Source organism: Lemur catta, chromosome 12, assembly GCF_020740605.2.
Source record: "Lemur catta isolate mLemCat1 chromosome 12, mLemCat1.pri, whole genome shotgun sequence".
Lineage (NCBI taxonomy): Eukaryota > Metazoa > Chordata > Mammalia > Primates > Lemuridae > Lemur > Lemur catta.
This window is the reverse complement of record NC_059139.1, coordinates 89,668,281-89,688,609: the sequence shown is the minus strand read 5'-3', so window position 1 is coordinate 89,688,609 and position 20,329 is coordinate 89,668,281. Positions and strand designations below refer to the sequence as shown.

The following is a 20,329-nucleotide window of genomic DNA, read 5'->3' as shown; positions in this document are numbered from 1 at the left end:
GTGCTCTGATTAATTGACGGCTGTTCCTCCAAACCAGCGATTGGCAAACGGATTTGGCCCTTCCTGTTTGTGTTAGTTTATGGGCACAAAGCCACACCCACTCATTTGCATGTCATTTGCAGCCGCTTTCCCACCACAGTGGACAAGATGAAGAGCATTCCTTTTCTCTCTCCAGCTAATGTTCTCTATGGGCCACTCCACACCAAACAGGCAGTGAGCATGTTTCTTGGAGCAGTGGAGGAAGCAAAGAAAGAAGGTGGCACAGTGGTCTATGGGGGCAAGGTAAGGAAAGCTCTGAGATCAGTTGCGATAGCTTTTTCCTTTCTTTCCTTTAGACACAAGCAGAGCTCTGGGTAAATTGGGGAAGGGTCTCTGTTTGACATCCTTCTTTTCTCATCTATTATAAGGGGAAATAAACATTTTAAAAGCATGACAACAGAAAATGCATGAGACATTTCTGGGAGGACACACAAGAAACTCAAGAGTCTTGAATGACTTAGAATTGGGTCCCTAAAAATCTGTATGGAAAGGTGGCCTCCTTTTCATGGTACAGTAGAAGACTTTGTATTTGGAGCAGTTAGAATCTATATGTGTTGGTTATTTTAGAAGGTCAGTTAAGATAGGGAATCAAAAAACTAGGTACTGGCTGGGTGTGGTGGCTCACGCCTGTAATCCTAGCACTCTGGGAGGCCGAGGAGGGTGGATCGTTTGAGCTCAGGAGTTCAAGACCAGCCTGAGCAAGAGCGAGACCCCATCTCTACTACAAATAGAAAGAAATTATATGGACAACTAAAAACATATATAGAAAAAATTAGCCGGGCATGGTGGCACATGCCTGTAGTTCCAGCTACTTGGGAGGCTGAGGCAGGAGGATTGCTTGAGCCCAGGAGTTTGAGGTTGCTGTGAGCTAGGCTGACGCCACGGCACTTTAGCCTGGGCAACAGAGTGCGACTCTGTCTCAAAAAAACAAAACAAACAAACAAAAAAAACTAGGTACCAAATTTTATCTTAATTTAGCTGATATAATAAAATTTGTGTGCAGCCAAGATGTTTTCTTTCATAGGAATTTTTTGTCTTCATATTTGCATAAGCCATACCTATAATGTATCATTATCTATAATTTAGTTTCACTTAATTTAAAATTCACTGAGACTTGAGTCTCTTGCAAAGCAATCTGAGAGCAGAATCTTTCTAGTCTTAACATTGATACACTCACGTCTAACTGGACAAAGGTGTGTATGTGTATTGTGTATTTTTTTCTTATAATGGGTTTTTTTCTGCAGCATTCAACTTAATCTTGATGGAAATAGCCCTCTTTTCCCTTTGTGTAGTATTTATTTAGGTTACATAATGCGCTATGGCATTACGGTAACAAGTACAGCCGCCACGCACGGGACTGAGTAAATGCAGTTGATGCTTGGTAAACACAGCTCAGGGTGGGAACAGAATCACGGGGCATGTTGGGGAGTCTCCCACCAGCCAAAGCCACTTCCTGTGGGCATCAGAATATTTATAGGAGGAAAGGCAGTTGTTAGTTAAGTGGAGATGCTCTAGCAATGTGGTTGCGGAAGGCTGGTTAAGAGAGCGTCTATTCGCAGTAATAGCACCTCGGACAAACCTCACTGGCTGTGATGCTGCCGTGCACAGCTGAAAGAGCATCTGTAGTTATACACCCCTTTGGAGTCTGCGGTTTTGTACAATGTGCGTTAGTCTGCTTGGGCTGCCACAACGAAATACCACAGCCCCGCGGCTTAAACAACAGAAATTCATTTTCTCGCAGTTTTGGAGACTTGAAGTGTAAGATTCTGGGATGGGTTGGTGGGGTTGGTTTCTCGTGAGGCCTCTCTTTCTGGCTTGTGGATGCCACTTCTCACCGTGCCCTCACATGACCTTTTCCGGAGATGGGGGTAGAGATCTCTGGTGTCTCTTCTTCTTATAAGGACCCTTGTCCTATAGCTGGATTGAGCCCCCACCCTTATGACCTCATTTAACTTTAAGTACTTCCTTAAAGGTGCTATCTCCAAATGTAGTCAAATTGAGCATTCGCGCTTCAATATATGGGATTTTGGGGGGATACAATCTATCACACAATGGGTATAGATTTCCTATTTTAAAATTACATAAATTTTAAAATGACCCCTTGCAATAGCGCTTTTTCAGTGTAACTTGGTGTGACACATGGCATGGCTCTCCATCCTGACTCTTTCTTTTCTCTGTTTTTCCTCTGACCAACTAGATTAGAACCAATAGGAGGAAGGGATAATTTTCATTCATGAGAGGAAGTTACTTTGGAGAAATAATTCACCTGTAAATGCTGTTTATTTTTTTCTCGTAAGTATAGGCAAAGATTGTGTCCTCTGACCCCAAGTACTAGAAAACAAAGTGCTTTCATTGTTTTTGTTTCATTTCTGTGTATAAGGTTATGGATCGCCCTGGAAATTACGTGGAGCCAACAATCGTGACGGGTCTTGCCCATGATGCGTCCATTGCACACACAGAGACTTTTGCTCCCATTCTGTACGTCTTTAAATTCAAGGTAAAAATGGATTCTGTTTCTCCTTTCTCTTGTCTAATGTTGAAATAAATGACAAGACAAGGGGAAAATGAAGGTGTATTAAATTTTACTCAATTAGCATTTAGGAAGGTTTTAGAAAGTCATGTGAATAGTAGACATTTGAAGATTCAGAATAAAATATGATGAGATAACACTTTAAAACTGTGAAGCATGCCGAGTTAGCTGCCACGGAACCCAGGATGGGTAGTGGGCCAGTGCAGGAGTCTACGGAGTGTGTGGCCCTCACCTCGTGTCACCTTATTCTGAGCTGGGTGGGCCATAGAGGCAGCTCCTCCTAAACATGGGGACTGGATAATTTGATGGCCTGAGTGCTGTGTATGTGTCAGCAGACAAAAAAATGTGGGGGCAATCTAAAGACCTACAGTTATAAACTGCATTGGAGGACAGGCTGTGGAGGTTTTAAAAGGTGAAGATAATTAGAAGGTCTGATTCCCTAGCATGAGCTAGGCCCTATCCTTGCCCGCAAATACTTAGGATTAGTTTTGCAACTGCAGAGATTGAATCAAGATTTGAATATGCCATTATTCACAGTTAAAGGATAATGAAAATTGCACGTTGTTGCAATTATACGATTGCATTTCTTTATATCTTGCTTTAAATTGCCTCTCATTGTTTCCTATATAGGGACTAGAGAGTATAATTTCCTGTTTCGTGGTGTGTGTGTGTATGTGTGTGTGTGTGACTGTGAGCTCTCAAGCATATTATTTAGCCTCTCTGGGCCTCAGTTGCCCACTCTATAAATTGGGGATAGTATAAAACTTGTGTTATAGGGTGAGGATTCAATAACTGAATGCATGGTAAGTGCTTAGATTAGTATGCTGCGGCCAATAAGCACTGGATAAATAAATATTAGCTATTATATATAGTATCTTGAATGGAAGGAAGAATATGCTAATCTTTTGTTTCCCAAAGTATAATTAGAGGGAAAACACCAAAATGTTTTACTTACTATATATGGTCCAAATTATGAGAAACATAATTAGTAAGCTGTTGACTCTTTAGTAATTTTTTGTGCACTAGAATTATACTGGTACATCCTAAGAAATGAGTTTAACGTCAGTGAACTTTGATCTGAACACTATAACATCTAACAGCTTCTAATGTCTGTCCTTTTAGAATGAAGAAGAGGTCTTTGCATGGAATAATGAAGTAAAACAAGGACTTTCAAGTAGCATTTTCACCAAAGATTTGGGTAGAATCTTCCGCTGGCTTGGGTACAACTTTATTTGTCTATTTTGAAAATATATATAAGTCTGATTTATGTGGTGAGTGGACTTTAAAAGAATGAAACCATCTAGTTGAAAATCCATTTTTTAGCATTGAGTTTGTGTTCAGGTTTTTTATTTGTGTTCATTTTTGTTTTGTTTTTAATTTTCTGTCCATTGCTCTCACCATGCCTCCCTTTTTACACAGACCTAAAGGATCTGACTGTGGCATTGTAAACGTCAATATTCCAACGAGTGGTGCTGAGATTGGAGGTGCATTTGGTATGTAGGGAATCATTTATCCTTTTTCATGTTGGGCAGCAAAGGAAAAGCAGTAGTAACTTTTAGAAAGACTTGACCAAGAAACTGAAACACTACTTATATTCTGAAATAATCTTTTTTGATCTAGCATGCCTGAAAGAGCTTATATTCCATATTCAAAGTTATTGTCCAGAGTCCTGCATTTTCTCCTTAGATGCAGCGTCAGATCAGAGCAGAGGCTCTTAACCTGAGATATGTGAACCCCTGAAATGGTGGCATCTGTTTTCTGGGGAAAGGATCTAAGACCCCCCCAAAAATTAAGAATCCCTGCTTCAAAGCCAGAATGTTTTACATGAAATATTCTGATTTTAATTTGCAAAGCAGGCAAACATATTATCTTTCACTAGATAGAATACTAAGTTATTTCTTTCCACTGGGCCCTGCTCCTAATTGCTCTTAATTAGCTGTGTGTCATTAATGCTTAAACTTGGTAATAGTTTAAGAAAAAAAACTCTTTCCAACAATTTTTTATTAACTTTTACTTGTTAAAAATGATCAAGGCTGGGTGCAGTGGCACATGCCTATAGTCCAAGTTACTCTGCAGGCCTAGGTGGGAGGATTGCTTGAAGTCAGGAGTTCAAGGCCACTGTGGGCAACACAGTGAGACCCTGTCTCTAAAAAATAAAAATGAAAATAAATGATCCAAAGTATAGTAAAAACAGAGTGCCTTGTTTTTAGATATAGAAACACAACAAATACACATTAATACCTGTAAAAGTTTATATAATCAATGACATTCTTTTATATTAATGTTTTTAGACCAGACACTGCAATTACTATTCAGTGTGCAGACTTTGCCAGAAGGCTCCTGTGTTCAGTCCAGCCTCTCACCTCTGTCCCCTCTGTGCAGTTGCCTGATGTGAGAGTGTCTGTCTGCTCCTTCTCTAGGCATCTAATGCCTGTTTCCAACCCATGCCTACTTTCTCCATTTGCCTATTCTTGGTTTAAACTTTCATTGTTAATTTCAAAATTTTTGAAAAAGTCTTCTAATGGAATAGCAGTTCTGCCCACCCTTCTTTCCCAAAAGGCTCTCTGAGATTCTTCTAAAAAACAGTAAATTTACCTTGACTTTATCAAAGTTTCCCTAAATAGTGTGCTTTAATTGCTATCTCTTTGACAGCTTTAGAGATTATGTATCAACCCTCTATTAATGATAATCTTTCTAAACCCTCCTTCTCTTTTCCTATATCTTCTTAACATGTGATATGACATTATTGCATGGAGTGAGGTCCAGTGGAAACCAGCCGCAGACTTCTAAGAGTCTTCCTTCTGTGGAGTCACACAGGATGTGCTTAATTCCTCTGGCGATGAGTTGTGAGCGCGTGTGTGAAATGTTGTCTGCCAGCAAAGCTCACTGGACTCAGTGCCCGAGGCTTTTACTGGGGGCTGGTCATGCCGGCACCCTCTGCCTAGCACACACTCAAACTCCAGACTCTCAGAAGAAAAGCAGGTGTTGAGCATAAACCTCATTGTTGTACAGAAACAGTTCAGGCTCAGTGAGCCACCCTTATCGTTTAAGGAAGGTTTTACGCTGGTATAGGGGGAACTGTTTACCACCTGAGTTTTCAGATGCCAGCGATCTTACAAGGCAGCCTGCTGTACGGCAGGTCCTCAAATAATATTAGAAGTGTTTGGGGTCTTTATTTAAGAAATGTGGTGATGTTTCTGTGACCAGAAATATGCTGCGGGAACTTAGCTTTTGTTTGTATTAATTAGCCCCTGGTAAAACTGGTTTTGTTTATTCATCATTTCATTTAAAGTTGTAGGTTCTAAGAACCTACAGATGACATTAAGTGAGGACTTACTGTACCTTCTATGCTTTTTCTGCAGAGTTTGTAATAATTTGTCCTCAGAATTTTGAAGCCATTACTCCTTTGTCTTATGGTTTCTAGTATTGCAGTTGAAAAGTCTATTTCTATTTTGATTTCAGATTGTTTTTTCCTCCTCTTTCAGAAAGTTTTGGGTCTACTATTTATGTCTGATGTTCTGACATTTCATAATGATGTGCCTCGTTGGAGATCTCATTAAGACTTTTTGGGACAATCAGTGGGCCAGCAACTGGCCTCATTAGTGTCTTGGGACTCATAGTTTTGAGTTCTAGGAAGTTTTGGTTAGTTTTCTTTTGAGAGGTTTTTTTTGATGATTTCCCCTGTCTGTTTCTCTATTTTAATTTGTAGAACTCCTATCATTTGGAAGTAGTCTCTTGAAGATTGATTGTCTGATTTTGTTATCTTTTTCCTCCTATTTTCCCTCCCTTTAGTCTTTTTCTTATCTATATGGGAGATTTCCTCAAATTTTTCTTTTAATTCTTCTGTTGAGTTTTTTCCCCTCTGTTAGTGTTAAAAATATCACAAGACTTATTTCTTGTACTTTCATGGCGCACGTCTTAATAGTATCCTTTTCTTGTTTTATGGAGTCATTACTTTCTTGTAACCTCTCTGAGGGTATTCATATAACATTTAAAATATTTTATTATAAAACAATAAGGATATAGTAGGAAAGTAGGATATTTAGATATGCATAAATGAGAAAATGAAATTGTTTCCACCATCTAGAGGTTTCTACTCTTAAAACTTTAGTCTAATTTTTTTTAAGGTTTTCTTCCTCTTGTATTTCTATTTCCTCTTAATTCTTTATATTTTATTTTCCCTCCTAGTTCCTTTTTTCTGTCTGTTTCAGTGTCTGTCTTATTTGTTTGCAGAGGAGATACTGTGGGCTAATTGTAAAGTCACTGTCAGGTGGCTATGGACCCTCTTTTTTTTTTTTGAGACAGAGTCTTGCTCTGTTGCCTGGGCTAGAGTGCTGTGGTGACTGGCATCATCTTAGCTCACTGCAACCTCCAACTCCTGGACTCAAGCAATCCTCCTACCTCAGCTTCCTGAGTAGCTGGGACTGCAGGCGTGTGCCACGACACCTGGCTAATTTTTCTATTTTTTGTAGAGATGGGGTCTCGCTCTTGCTCAGGCTGGTCTTGAACTCCTGGCCTCAAGTGATCCTCCCACCTCGGCCTCCCAGAGTGCTAGGATTACAGGCCTGAGCCACTGTGCCCGGCCTTGTGGTCTCCTGTTGCTGTTTTCATTTCGGTGACACTGAGTAGGAGCCCACACAGGGAGAAACTGCTCGAAAGATGAGGGATCACTGTGTACTCTTCCAGGAGGAGAGAAGCACACTGGCGGTGGCAGGGAGTCCGGCAGTGACGCCTGGAAACAGTACATGAGAAGATCTACTTGGTAAGAACAGGCTTTGGGAAGACGGGTTTGGGCTGACGCCGCCGGGAATGTGTTTTTATGCTCTTCTACTTTCTGTACTGTCTTTGGCAGGTTGTCTTGGTTTTATTTTTCCAGGGTTCCCAGCTGTCTCCTCAGAGCCTCTGTGTTGCACCGTTGTTTCTCTAGCCTCCTTGTGCAGCTTCAGCCTGTGCTCGGCACCGGCTCGCACGGGGTCCCGCGTGCTTTCTGGCCGGGAGGTGGCAGGGCCGCAGGACTCGCGGGGTCAGCCAGCCGGGAACGTGCAGGAGGCCGTCCTTTCATTTCCTCCTCGCTGCGGGGGCCACCCTTGCCGGCTGGGAAGCCCTGGGAAGGGAGGCACGGAGGGGCTGGGGGCACCGGGGCGGGACCCTTGGAGGCGGCCTAGCTGGTTCCCCCAGCATGTGCGTGGCTGGCTCGGGAGCCCGTCTCTCGGAGATTCTGACCGGGACTTGCTTCTTGGACTTTAGTCTACCCGCCTCCCACCTTGGGTAGAAGTAGCTTTCAGGCGGGTGTAGTAAAGCGGAGTCTGTGGGATCAGGTCCGTGGGGTGTCACGCTGTAGGAAGAGCACTGGGCGAGGAGCCGAGAGACGCCCGTGCCGTGCCATTTGCCTCGGAGGGGCCCCCGGCAGGACCCTGTCGGGATGTGTGAGGTGCTTTGGCTGCGGCCGGCGGGGCGTCCCAACGTGCGCGCGCTTCGCCGGCTTCCCCGTCTCTGGAGTCAGTTACCTCCCTTTCACTTTCCGTGCACTTGAGAGCCAGAAGGGCAAACATCTAGCTGTGGTCTTTCTAGAGCCCGTTTAATGGCTCTACTTTTCTTCTCAGGAGAAGAAGCAAGTGACTAGTTAATAGAGAAGCTTTTATTTTCTAATCTTTTATATTATTTTATTTCTATCAAAATGAGAATATCTGTGTTTTCCCTGATAATTCAAGACAAGTTATTGAGAGATAAAGAAGAAAGTGACAGACCCCATATCTTGTGCCTACTCAAAAGAAAAACTATGAATAACGTGTATGATGTGTCTTTCTGGATTTTTGTTTCTTTTTTTTTTTCTTTTATAAAACTAGATCCATACTAACATTGTCTTGTATCTTAAATTTTTTTCTTTACCAACATTTAACTTGGACAGTTTACCTTGTTAATATATACAGATCTGCTACATTTTTTAATGGTGTGAAAATAGTCTATGTTATGTATATACTAGCATTAATTTTTGTTCATGTTTTTCCCCCAGTACCATCAACTACAGTAAGGACCTTCCTCTGGCCCAAGGAATCAAGTTTCAGTAAAGGTGCTTTAGGTGGACATTACTCAGTCTTCTAGGCATTCCTACAGCTGCTTCTGAAGAAGATAAAGAAAATGAAGATTTTCCTGGAATAAATGCATCATTTTGAATATGACAGTGGCTAATCCTCTATAACCCCCAAAGCCCTAAGTAATTCAAGAGACTCATTTTTTTAAAATCAAAATAAAATTGTCATAACATAGCCATATTTACTAAAAAATGGGTTGGATGGATTTTTATGTCACTATATATACATGGTTTTTAAAAAAGTTAATGATGGCTGGGCATGGTGGCTCATGCCTGTAACCATAGCACTCTGGGAGGCCGACGCAGGTGGATGGTTTGAGCTCAGGAGTTTGAGACCAGCCTGAGCAAGAGCGAGACCTTGTCTCTACTAAAAATAGAAAGAAATTAGCTGGACAACTAAAAATATATATAGGAAAAAAAAAATTAGCCGGGCCTGGTGGCGCATGCCTATAGTCCCAGCTACTCGGGAGGCTGAGGAAGGAGGATCTCTTGAGCCCAGGAGTTTGAGGTTGCTGTGAGCGAGGCTGACGCCACGGCACTCTAGCCCAGGGAACAGAGTGAGACTCTGTTTCAAAAAAAAAAGTGAATGATTATTTTATAATTAGAAAGAATAGTACATGCCAGAGTGGAAATTTGGGAAAATACAGAACAGAAGAGAGAAGAAAAAAGACGTTTTGCAGTAGCTGCAGAGGGTCCTCTGAGCAAGTGAAGAATTCTTATGGTGGGTTTTGGTTCACATCACCCACCTCTGGCATGGATGGGAAAGGGTGTGATGGAAAGGCAGGTGTGTCCCTTACATGCTGAGGACCATCACACAGTATTCATGTGGAATAACACGCTGTGTTTATTTTATATTTATTTATTTTGAGACAGAGTCTCACTCTTTTGACCAGGCTAGAGTGCCGTGGCGTCAGCCTAGCTCATAGCAACCTCAAATTCCTGGGCTCAAGCAATCCTCCTGCCTCAGCCTCCCAAGTAGCGGGGACCACAGTCATGCGCCACCATGCCTGGGTAATTTTTTTCTATATAGTTTTAGTTGTCCATCTAATTTCTTTCTATTTTTTTTTTTTTTTAGTAGAGACAGGGTCTTGCTCTTGCTCAGGCTGGTCTTGAACTCCTGAGCTCAAACAATCCGCCTGCCTCGTCCTCCCAGAGTGCTAGGATTACAGGCGTGAGCCACTGCGCCCGGCCAACACGCTGTGTTTAAAGTGACAACATACATTGACTACCAGTTACTGCTCTTGCTTATGATGGCTGTGTCATCTTGGAAGAGATTTGCAGGGTAGACACAGATTTTGCTCCAACCTAGAGTCTGCCACCAGCCAAGGACTCTGAGGCCAAAATGACATGTATAGAATTCTACTGAAAGTACTTCTGGATTTGTTAGGCAAGTGTAGACCATTTTCTTTAGTTGTTAGTTTTCTGTAGTTGTTGGTTGTCCGCAGTCTCCTCAGTGTGGCGAGGGCAGGTGCTCGCAGGGAACTGGGGAAAGTCCACTTGCTCTTCGCCGGGCGCTGGCCCTTCTCAGAGGCTGCACAGAGGCCCCTGTTCTGTCTTCCTGGCACTTTATCCTCCCCCCTGCGTGGCAGCCACCACCCCTCCCCTGCCAGTTTGGACCAGGGCAGCAGCCTGTCAAGGAGATTGTTGTCCAAACCACAGGGGGTTTCAGTCTGGGTCCAGTATCTCGTCACAGAAAAATCCAATTATTGAGATGACAAAGATTGCCAAGGAAGAAAGGATCTTTAATATGACAGGCATCTTCTCAGGAGAATGGGAGAAACTGCCTCAAATCCTTCTCTCCGACTAAGGGATACCATGGGCTTTTAAAGGAGAGGCCGTGTGCCTTGGGGCAGGCCTTGCAAGGGGCACATACATGGGGGGCAGGTTACGTGGGATGGTGCATCTTGGTGTCAGGAGGTCTTCCCTGGGGCCTTCAGAATCTCAACTCCTTTGTCTTGTAGAAAATCTATCATTTCAGGCCTGATGTGGTGGCTCACGCCTACAATCCCAGGGCTTGAGGGGTCCAGGAGAGAGCATCCCTTGAGGCTAGGAAATTGAATCCATCATTTTTTGGGAAATAACTCAAAGGGTCAAGTAGTTAAGGGAAAAGATGATAAAAAACATGGGGGTTCATGGAGTTGGTTACAAGATGACATTTGCAGACAACCTGATACATCAGGATATGGAGAGATTTGGACAACTGGCAAAGAGTTTGGGGTTGAATTATGACCCAGAGAAGCAAGCAAATGAAAAACTAAGCAATTACAAATGTATCACAGGAGGAAAGGTATTCATACCGTGTTCCATGGCCAGCTGCGAAGTGTTTACTAGATATGCTGTTATCAGCCCTGAGTGCGAATCGAGTCCAGTGCTGAGATGGACCTCTTGAGAGGATGTGGCCGGGAAGAAAGTGGTGAGGGTAGGCGAGAGCTCTAATCTTAGTTACAGGTTTCAGGCAAAACTGATTCTGAAAGCTTTCTTTGAAACAAATTCATAATTTTTTCTACATGTTTTTAGCAAAACAAGGACTCATTTTTGTTACAATGTTCATTAAAATTTTTTGTCTTAAATTGTTTCTCTTTGTTCTTATTTTTACTGACTTAGCAAGTACAAGGTGCTTGTTGTTAATAATATCTGTGACCACAAGAGTTAAAATTCAGCCACAAGAAACAATGGTGATCTAGCACCTCGTGTATTTTCCTGGATAGAGCTGGAGCCCATTCTACTAAGTGAAGTATCCCAAGAATGGAAAAACAAGCACCACATGTACTCACTGTCAAATTGGTATTAACTGATCAACACCTAAGAGCACATTTGGGAATAACATTAATCCGGCGTGGGGCAGATGTGGGGGGGGATGGGTGTATACACACGTGATGAGTGCGATGCGCATGTCTGGGGGATGGACACGCTTGAAGCTCTGACTGGGGGGGGGGCAAGGGCAATATACGTAACCTAAACATCTGCGCCCCCATGATATGCTGAAATAAGAAAGTTAAAATGTACATTTGTGTTATTACTTGCTGTGTATTTGAAGGTGCGAGGAGTCCTACAGTGCTCATTGTAAGGTTTCTTTGAAGTAGGGGGCGCCAGAGAAAGACGAGCAGAGTTGAAAGGGATAAGTAAAGAGGCTTTATTGGAGCGCTCCCGGGTGGGGTAACGAGTCCCTGAGAGGGGGACCCGGGCGAGCCTCACGGGACCCACGGAGTGGTGCCAGAGACGCCATGCCGCCCAGCAGTCTGAGTGGGTTTATATAGGTTCTTAGGACTGGGGGATGGGAGTTTCTTCGGCCAGGAGATGTCGGTGCTAGGAGTGAGGAATTTCTTTGTTTCAACTTTAGGGTGGGTATTCAGGAATAGGAGAGACTTCTTTTTTCATTAGGGAAGGGAGGGATACCTGCCACCAGCCTTACACTCATTACTGGTGATATTGGGCATCTTATGACTTTGCCACCCCCCCCTATATCCTGTGTTCCAGCCACTACGGCTGACACCCCCAGCCCCGCTGTGGACGTGGGGCGCTGCCGCAGCCTGCGGGCCTAGGGCCTTGCGGTCTGGGCTGAGCGGAGCGCACGGGCGAGCTGTGCCGCGGGGGGGGGGGGGTGCGAAGGCCTGGCCCCCCCGCCCCCGCCCCTCCCCCGCCGCCCCCGCGGGAGGCCGCGCTCTCGATGGAGACGACAGCGCAGAGGAGGCGGCGTTCTCAAAGGACAGTGAGCGCTGCGACGTCAGCCACGTCTCTCTTTGGGGGAGTCCGTTAATCACCCTCTGTCCCCGGCTCTGCGACCACGACCTTCGCTGTGGCATTCTGTCTCCTGGGAACGCGGAAGGGACAGGGAAGGCTCGGTGTCCTTCCTCGTCCTCTCTTCCCTGGCACTTCCAGACCATTCTGTTTCCTTCCCTCTAGCAAAGGTGACAAACGGGAAGGCTGGTTTGGATGTTTTGAAATGTTTTCCGTTTCCGTAGTTGCGGGCGAGGCGCAGCCCTGCGGGCCGGTTCTCGCAGGCCTGGCTTGACTCGCGGTTCCCTTGTGTATCTGCCGGATCGCCGAAGACACGTGCAGTGGAGACCATTTCTGCAATTTCTGTTCTCTTCATTCGGACCGCCCCTGCCACACCACTACTCATGTTTGCTTTCATTTGTTGGTCCTCGAGTTTTCAAAGAGGATGTGTGGAGACGCGAGCGCCTGCCGTTGCTCTCCAGTCCCAGAAACCGTGGATACCTTTTGATGTGTTGCAGTTTTGGATTTCTCATACAATCGATTCTATTGATCTTTTGCAGGTTTTTGAATTTAAGTTTAGAAAGTTAGGTTGCAAATATTTCCCTCTGCTTTTTGTTTATTTTAAGAATTTTAAGGTGTGTAACACTTGTACATAGTTAAAACTTCAAACGGGACTAGAATGCTTCTAGAAACTGGCAGCTCGCGTTCCCTCCCCCTCTACCCCACCTCTGATTCCCACTTCGAGCAACCACCCCCACCTTTTCTGCTGTTCTCTTATTCACCTCCATGTTTCTAACTAATAAGCTTGTGCCACTATCTGTCTTTCAGATTTAGATATTGTTTGGTGACTTCTTGATGTGAGGATTAATTAACTTTATTACCACTTCCCCAAACATAAACCTTCTCTCACCTCCACTCCTCTAATCTTTTAATATCACAGATTTTGGTTAAATCTGTGATCATTATTTATCACTATGCAAAGACAACTAAGCCAAGTAGTGAACTAATATCATTTCTACTTTCTTGTCTAATCTTTTATTTTCCCTGGGGTTAAAATTGCCCCTCCTGTTGCTTAATTTGCTTTGTATCTGTTTTCTTCTTTTTAAATTGAAAAATAAAACTCACCATTTTAGCCATTTTAAAGTGTGCAATTCAGTAATATTTAGTACATTTGTAAAGTTGTGGAACCATCACCACTGTCTAGGTTCCAGAACATTATCACCTTAAAAGGAAATCCTATATCTATTAAGCAGTCATTCCCCGTTCCTCTCTAATCCCAGTCCCTGGCAACCACTGGTCTGCTTTCTGTCTCTGTGGTAAATCTGAATATTTCTATAAGTGGAACATATCTATTACTAATTATTTCCAAATGTTTGAATTATCTGTGTCACATGTCTGTCAATACTTTCCAGTTACTCGGTATTAGTTTCAGTTTGTTTTGTTTTTCCTGGAATCAGCTCTCAAGTGCCCTTTGTCCCACTGCTTCCATTTGTTCTCTGTGACTGCTGCACAAGTGTCATCCTTGGACTCCCCTTTGCTGCTGTTCTATGTTAGAGCCTCTTGTTCCCTGGATTCTGTGTTTTCCTCTTTATTGCTTTATACCCTTCTTTTGCTGGAGCATATCCTGCAGAAGCTTTCTGACAATGATTATTTTAGAGGAAATGAAAAACAAACCTCTCCCATCTGGATTTAAAATGTTAGTGAAGTTATGGTGTTTTCGTGTGTGTGTTTTTTTTTTTCTATTGAAAATGTCTACACATGTTTTATAGAATTGACATTTTAGCCTTTAATAGATTTGTAATTTGGGTATATGATTTATCTAAATTGATTTCCCCTTCTAATACCTAATTCTTCCTCCCCTAATTAGATGAACGAGTTGTCCTTTTCTCCACTGATGCCTCTTTTAGGGTCTGCTTTTAGCTGTGTATTCTGATTCAGTAATTGGTATATGTATCTGTTTCTACACACACATATACTGGATAGATTTAATTCTGTGGTCTTTTACATTTCTTTTAAGTTTTTTTAAAGTCTTACATATTTTATTTATGTGACCTTCAGAAATTAACATAACCTCTTTGAACTTCATTCTTATCTGTACTTGTGTGTATCCATTTGGTTTCTTTGTTTCAAGTTGCAGAAACAATGATGTCTTTAGCAAACACACATGGAATGTTCTGGAAAGCATGCTGGCCAGACTGGGTTTGCCTTTCCAGATCCACCTTCAACATTCTCTCTCCTACAGTGTGTCTTTAGGGGCTGATCTCTATGGACTGCTTCAGCTCGGCTTCCTTTGTCCTCTGGCTTTTGATTGTGTTTGGCTGGTAGTAAAAAATCAAAGCAGAAAAGAGAGATCAGGGTATTAATTTCCCCACTCCTCTGCCAGCCCTGGGTAGTTATTGTGTCTTTAAGAAAAAAAAAAAGAAAAATCCAAACTGTGTTTATTGGGATGGTTTCCCTTTCATCTTGATTGAGGTGCGCTCAGTGCAGCTTCCTCCTGGAGGAGCATCCTTCCGTGAGCCTCGCAGGGGCCGCAGGAGGACAGCACAGGACTGCTTGTGTGGCTCAGCAGCGGGTGATTCGTAGCAGCCTGGTTGTTTCTCATCTGTGAAGTAGGAACCGGGCTCTGCACCAGGTGCTGGTGCTTGTGTTTTTTCTCTTCTGGAGAAGGACGAAGATTCCCTGGCAGAGGACGCTCATGAGGAGGTTGGCACTGCCGGAAGGTTTATTCCTTTTTCTATGACTACATCTCCTTCCAGGTGTCCCCTCTGCTGTGGCTCCACACATTTTGCTGACGCCACTCCCTTTCCTTGAGGTAGACAAGTGGAAACTGCATTCTGTTGCTGCTTCCTGAGTTTGTTGTCTTACCTCCAGGGCTCTAGCTAGACAGCAGGTAATAACCACTGTCTTGGCAGAATACCACTGCCAGAGTGAGTGAACCTCAACCATTTCTAGGCTTTTTGTTTCTCTACTCAAAACTAAAATTCCAGGGAAGGAGCAGGCAGTTCACCTAAAATGGATCATTTACCCTTGGAGAGCAAAACTCCTGGGTTAATAGTCCTAATTCTGGACTAATCAAGAGTGGATAATTCCCCTAAAAGAAATTAGAGTGACGTTATCGTAGGTAAGAAACACAGATGCTGCTCAGTTTAAACAGTACATTTCCACTATTTGGGGATGGTAATACCCGTCCCACACAACTGCCAGGATTACAGGGAAAAATTATAAAAGTAACATCGTGCCTGGTACGTGGTAAGTGCTCAATAAATGTTGGCTACTGTCATTAGGGTGTTTTCCACAGTAGTGTTTTTGCAGTTTTTAATATTTTAGTTATTTTCCTCTATTTAGAAACATTTTTCAGTTCTTTTTTAAAATCTACATGAGATAGTACTTAGTCATTTTTCAGTTTTCTAAAAAGAAAAGTTGTTTGGGACTTTTATTGGAATCATGTTAAATTTATAATTAGGAATAGCTGTAATACTCAGGCTTAAAAAATCTAAATTATGGCCGGGTGCAAAGGCTCACGCCTGTAATCCTAGCACTCTGGGAGGCCGAGGCGGGTGGATCACTCGAGGTCAGGAGTTCGAGACCAGCCTGAGCAAGAGCGAGACCCCATCTCTACCAAAAATAGAAAAAAATTATCTGACCAACTAAAATATATATAGAAAAAATTAGCCGGGCATGGTGGCGCATGCCTGTAGTCCCAGCTACTCGGGAGGTTGAGGCAGTAGGATCGCTTAAGCCCAGGAGTCTGAGGTTGCTGTGAGCTAGGCTGACGCCACGGCACTCACTCTAGCCCAGGCAACAGAGTGAGACTCTGTCTCAAAAAAAAAAAAAAAAAAAAAAATCTAAATTATAAAAAATAACTATAATAACTAAAATAACTATAATACTCAAAATGGTGTGCATTTTGATTTGCTCAAATTTTTTTGATTCCTAGCAAAATTCTGTAGTTTATTTCATGCAGTATCTTAACAATTTTTAAGTTTATTCTTATATATTGTATGATTTTGGTTATTGTAAATGAGATCTCCCCACATTATAAATAAATTATTACAGAGGCCGTTTACTTCCCAAGGTAGATTAGGCTTGAAAATAGAAACACAGATCCAACAACTGCTCAACATTTGCTTTTTGCTTGTTGAGAATCCTTATTGCTGGGCAAGTCTGGGGTTCTAGAAATCTGGCCGAGATTTGGATATTTTCAAATTGTCTTTACAGTGTTGACCTTTAGGTGTCACTGTTGGCCAGAACAAAGGTCTCCGTTTAGCAGCGGCGTGAGTTGTGCTGACTCTTCAGTATCCAGGAGGTCACCCTGGAGAAGGATTTGCAGTCAGCAGACGGCTCAGCGCCCCACTCTCATGAGCTGCTTACTTTCCAGCAGCACTGGTACCCACCTCTCCTGCCGCTCTTGTCTTAACAACACAGATCAGCAGAGCTTCAGTTGACTACCCTTGTTGGATAAAACTTAAGCCTCAAAATGTTAAAGAGAAAAAACAATGTTTGCCTATAATTGCAGTTTTGTATCTTTTAAATTAAGAAATGTAATTATGTTGTTTTATTTTCTTTCCACTCTCTGTTCCCCTCAGTGAGCATATGTGTGAGTTTATTTTGAACAACTCCATGGGATATTCTATTTGCTTTACTTACCTGGTGCTTACTATGTTCCAGACATTTTTCAAAGAACTTAACAAATATAAACCCACGTAATTCTCATAACAAACCTAGAAAGTAGATGCTATTATGATCCTCATTTTATCGATGAGGAAACTGAGGTACAGAGAGGTTAAGTAACTTTCCCAAAGTCACACAGCTGATAAACAATGGGACTGAGATTTCAATCCAAGTATCCTGGACTCGGAGTTAGTACTCTTCTGAATGTGAATAGTGTCCCTGAAATTGCAGAGCTCTTACTTGCCTTCCTTCCCTGCCTGACTCTTTCTTTCTTTGTCTTTTTTTTTTTTTTTTTTTTGAGACAGAGTCTTGCTCTGTCGCCCAGGCTAGAGTGCCGTGCCAGTGTCAGCCTAGCTCACAGCAACCTCAAACTCCTGACCTCAAGTGATCCTCCTGCCTCAGCCTCCCAGAGTGCTAGGATTACAGGTGTGATTCACCATTCCTGGCCTTTGACTCTTTCTTAATTGCTGATACTTCCTTTGTTCTTTTGTAATTTAAAAAATTTTTTATTTTGACAATCACAAACTTACAAGTTGCAAGTACCATACAAAGAACTTTCCCCCCCTAAACTATTTGAGAATATGTTGTCAACCTGATGCCTCATCACCCCCAAATACTTTAGTGTGTATTTCCTACAAACACGGACACTTTTCCTGCATAACTACAATACAACCATCAAAATCAGGAAATTTGTATTGGTAGGCTACTAACACCTAATCCTCAGATCCCATTCAACTTTTGCTGCTTGTCCCAGTAATGCCCTTTATAGCAAAAGGATCTATGTTGTCATATCTCTTTAGTCTTTGTTAGTCTTCTCTCACCTTTCATGACCATGACACTTCTGAATTTACGGGCCACTTATTTCTTAGATTGTCCCTCAACACAATGTTTCCCCATGATTACATTCAGGTTTTGCATCCTAAGTGGTCCGAGATCATTTCTTGAGGAGACCACATGGTCTGGGGCTTAGGACCCTGTTGGGCAGGTCCGGGGCTTGGGCTGCGGGAGTGGACGCTGGCCTGGCCACAGAGAGACAGCAGACAGGTGGGGCCCAGGCTGGGGGGTGCAGGGTCTCTGGAGCTGCCTCTTATGACCACGGAGTCCCCTTAAGGAAGTCCTAGCCCAGAGCTTTTGAGACGGACCTGTCAGGAGAAACCATTCTTTTTCTGACTATCCCTCCCAGGTTCTCTGGCTTGGTCTCTACAAATTGGACCGGCATAAGATAGGTTAACAAGGGAAAAACAAGCGGAATTTGATTAGCACGTGTATGGAGATTACATGTGGGACCACTCAGAGAAGAGCAACGCAAAGGTTGGGTTAGAACGTGGGCTTATGTAGCATCTTAGCAAAGGATCAGTACGTTTTTAAAGAAGTGACAAGACAAAAGAAAAGGACCTGAGTTTCGAGAGGCAGCAACTTGTGGGAAGGCAAATACATGGGAAACCAAAGGCAGATAAAGGATAGTTAGTAAAGCTTGTTATAGATTCCTCCGGTGGCGTCTCCAGGTTGGTAAGCGTCTAGAAGTTGTCTCCAGTGATTAACTTTCATCCTTCCTGGAGGAGAAGGGAGGAAGAGGGAAATTTTTGTAAATTTATTCCTGCTTTTAGGCAAAGATGAAGAGTACAGAGAGCTTTTCTTGTATCTGTTTCTTCTTAATTGCCTACAGCTCAAAATAATCCTTATGTCAAAGTGTCATGTTTTGCGGTGACATATTCTGCCACCCTACAGACCGAAGAGCATTGGCTGAAACCAGTTTGATCTTAGACTGTAGTGAGCCAAACAGCTAGCGTATAACAAAACCTCCTCTGATTAAGTCTGAACCTCTCTGTCTCGTTTGAGCTGGGGAACTCAAATTGTTCACTGAATATTTAAATTCTTTGACTTTCATCTGTGAAAATCCCGAGTGGAATGAGGAGATATTTGATCCTATTTAGAGGGTCACTTGAGCATGCTACCGATATGAAGACACATTCAGTGGTGGGTTACGAAGGTGAACTTTGCTCACAATCTCAAACAGGGCCTGTAAGAAGATCTACATGTCCTGCGCCCTGTGCCCTTTCTTGGGGCCTAAATGACACACTGCCTTGTCTTCTCTGGAGAAAGTGGGAGGGGACAGCCTCTCAGGGACCATCTTGCTCTTATTTTGTACTGTAAGCTTAGAGAATCAGACGTTAGTTTTATACCACATCCCTCAGTATTAACAGCTTTACTTTGAAAAAATATAACAAGCTGTTATAAGAAGAATCAACATGATTCATCGATTTATTCCAACTTAAAAAATTATGCATAATCATTGCAGTGTTTCCCCGGTATTTTAAATCCAGATTCCAGATGCCCAAAACAGAGTGATCACATGATTTTAACCTCCTGAAATGAAAACAAAAAACAAAAAAATCCCAAAACTTCTAAAGAAAAAAAATTGGAAAATTTTCTACGGTTTCTAGACCATAGAACCTGCAGCAATAACTCAATGAGTTTTTATTTTCATGTTTGGCCTGTGCAAGGAGTCAGACCAGGACAAGGAGTTAGCTTACCCCTGACTTTCTCTGCCATGCACCTCAGCTGCCAAGTGGGCTGCAAATCATTCCAGTATTTCCTGTGAATGCAGGCAAGCTAAGTAAGTTTAGTGCCTCCTGGCCTCCTTCCCCCTTTGGGTTTTTTGACCTCTCCAATATTTAACTATGACTTTCTCATGAACACATTGCCTCCTTTTCTCCTTGAGGGATTGCCTTTTATTCTTGCTCACAGAAAGCACAGAACCGCGCGGGCTGTGGGCTAGTTTAGCCTTCCCGGGATTCTGTCCACTGCGGCCTCCCGGAACTTCTAATCCACTAAGGGGCGTGTCCTACCGCGGAGATTTTACAACCTAAAATTCAGGTGCCTCCCTGACTAAATGGCTGGAGCTAACTATCACGTCTGCTTAGTCCTGCGTCTTTATAAATAACCTCGGCAGTGTGCCATTCCCTCCGTCCTCCAACAGGATTTTTCTCTGGAAAATGCTTTCTTTAAAGTCTGTGGAAGCATAATTGTTCCCCCAGAGTTGGTTAAATGACTTGAAGGGCTTGGATTTTCAGTAGCTTTCAGAAACAAAAGGAGCTTTTTAACTGGCTAAGCGATTCCCTTGATTCCCTCCAGCAAAGCACCCCTGGCTAACCTTTGCTTACTGCACTAGCAGCGCAGTGCTAGCAGCACTGTGGCTTGAACCCAAATAATCATTACAGAAAATTTGCTTCAGGGCTATTATTGCAGTTACAAAGTTTACTTCTGGCTTGTTATTACCT

The 20,329-nt window shown here is 42.9% G+C and overlaps 1 protein-coding gene across 1 annotated transcript in view; it reads left to right on the top strand.

The window, feature by feature from the left end:
* ALDH7A1 (aldehyde dehydrogenase 7 family member A1) overlaps window positions 1-8,748 on the top strand; it is a 43,037-nt gene extending 34,289 nt beyond the window's left edge. The window contains exons 13-18 of the mRNA XM_045566009.1: window positions 176-282; window positions 2,420-2,536; window positions 3,692-3,789; window positions 3,989-4,062; window positions 7,256-7,331; window positions 8,583-8,748. Coding sequence (XP_045421965.1) covers window positions 176-282; window positions 2,420-2,536; window positions 3,692-3,789; window positions 3,989-4,062; window positions 7,256-7,331; window positions 8,583-8,637 — 527 coding nt within the window. The 3' untranslated portion in view covers window positions 8,638-8,748. The remainder of the gene's footprint in view (window positions 1-175; window positions 283-2,419; window positions 2,537-3,691; window positions 3,790-3,988; window positions 4,063-7,255; window positions 7,332-8,582) is intronic.
* The last annotated feature ends 11,581 nt before the right edge of the window (window positions 8,749-20,329 follow it).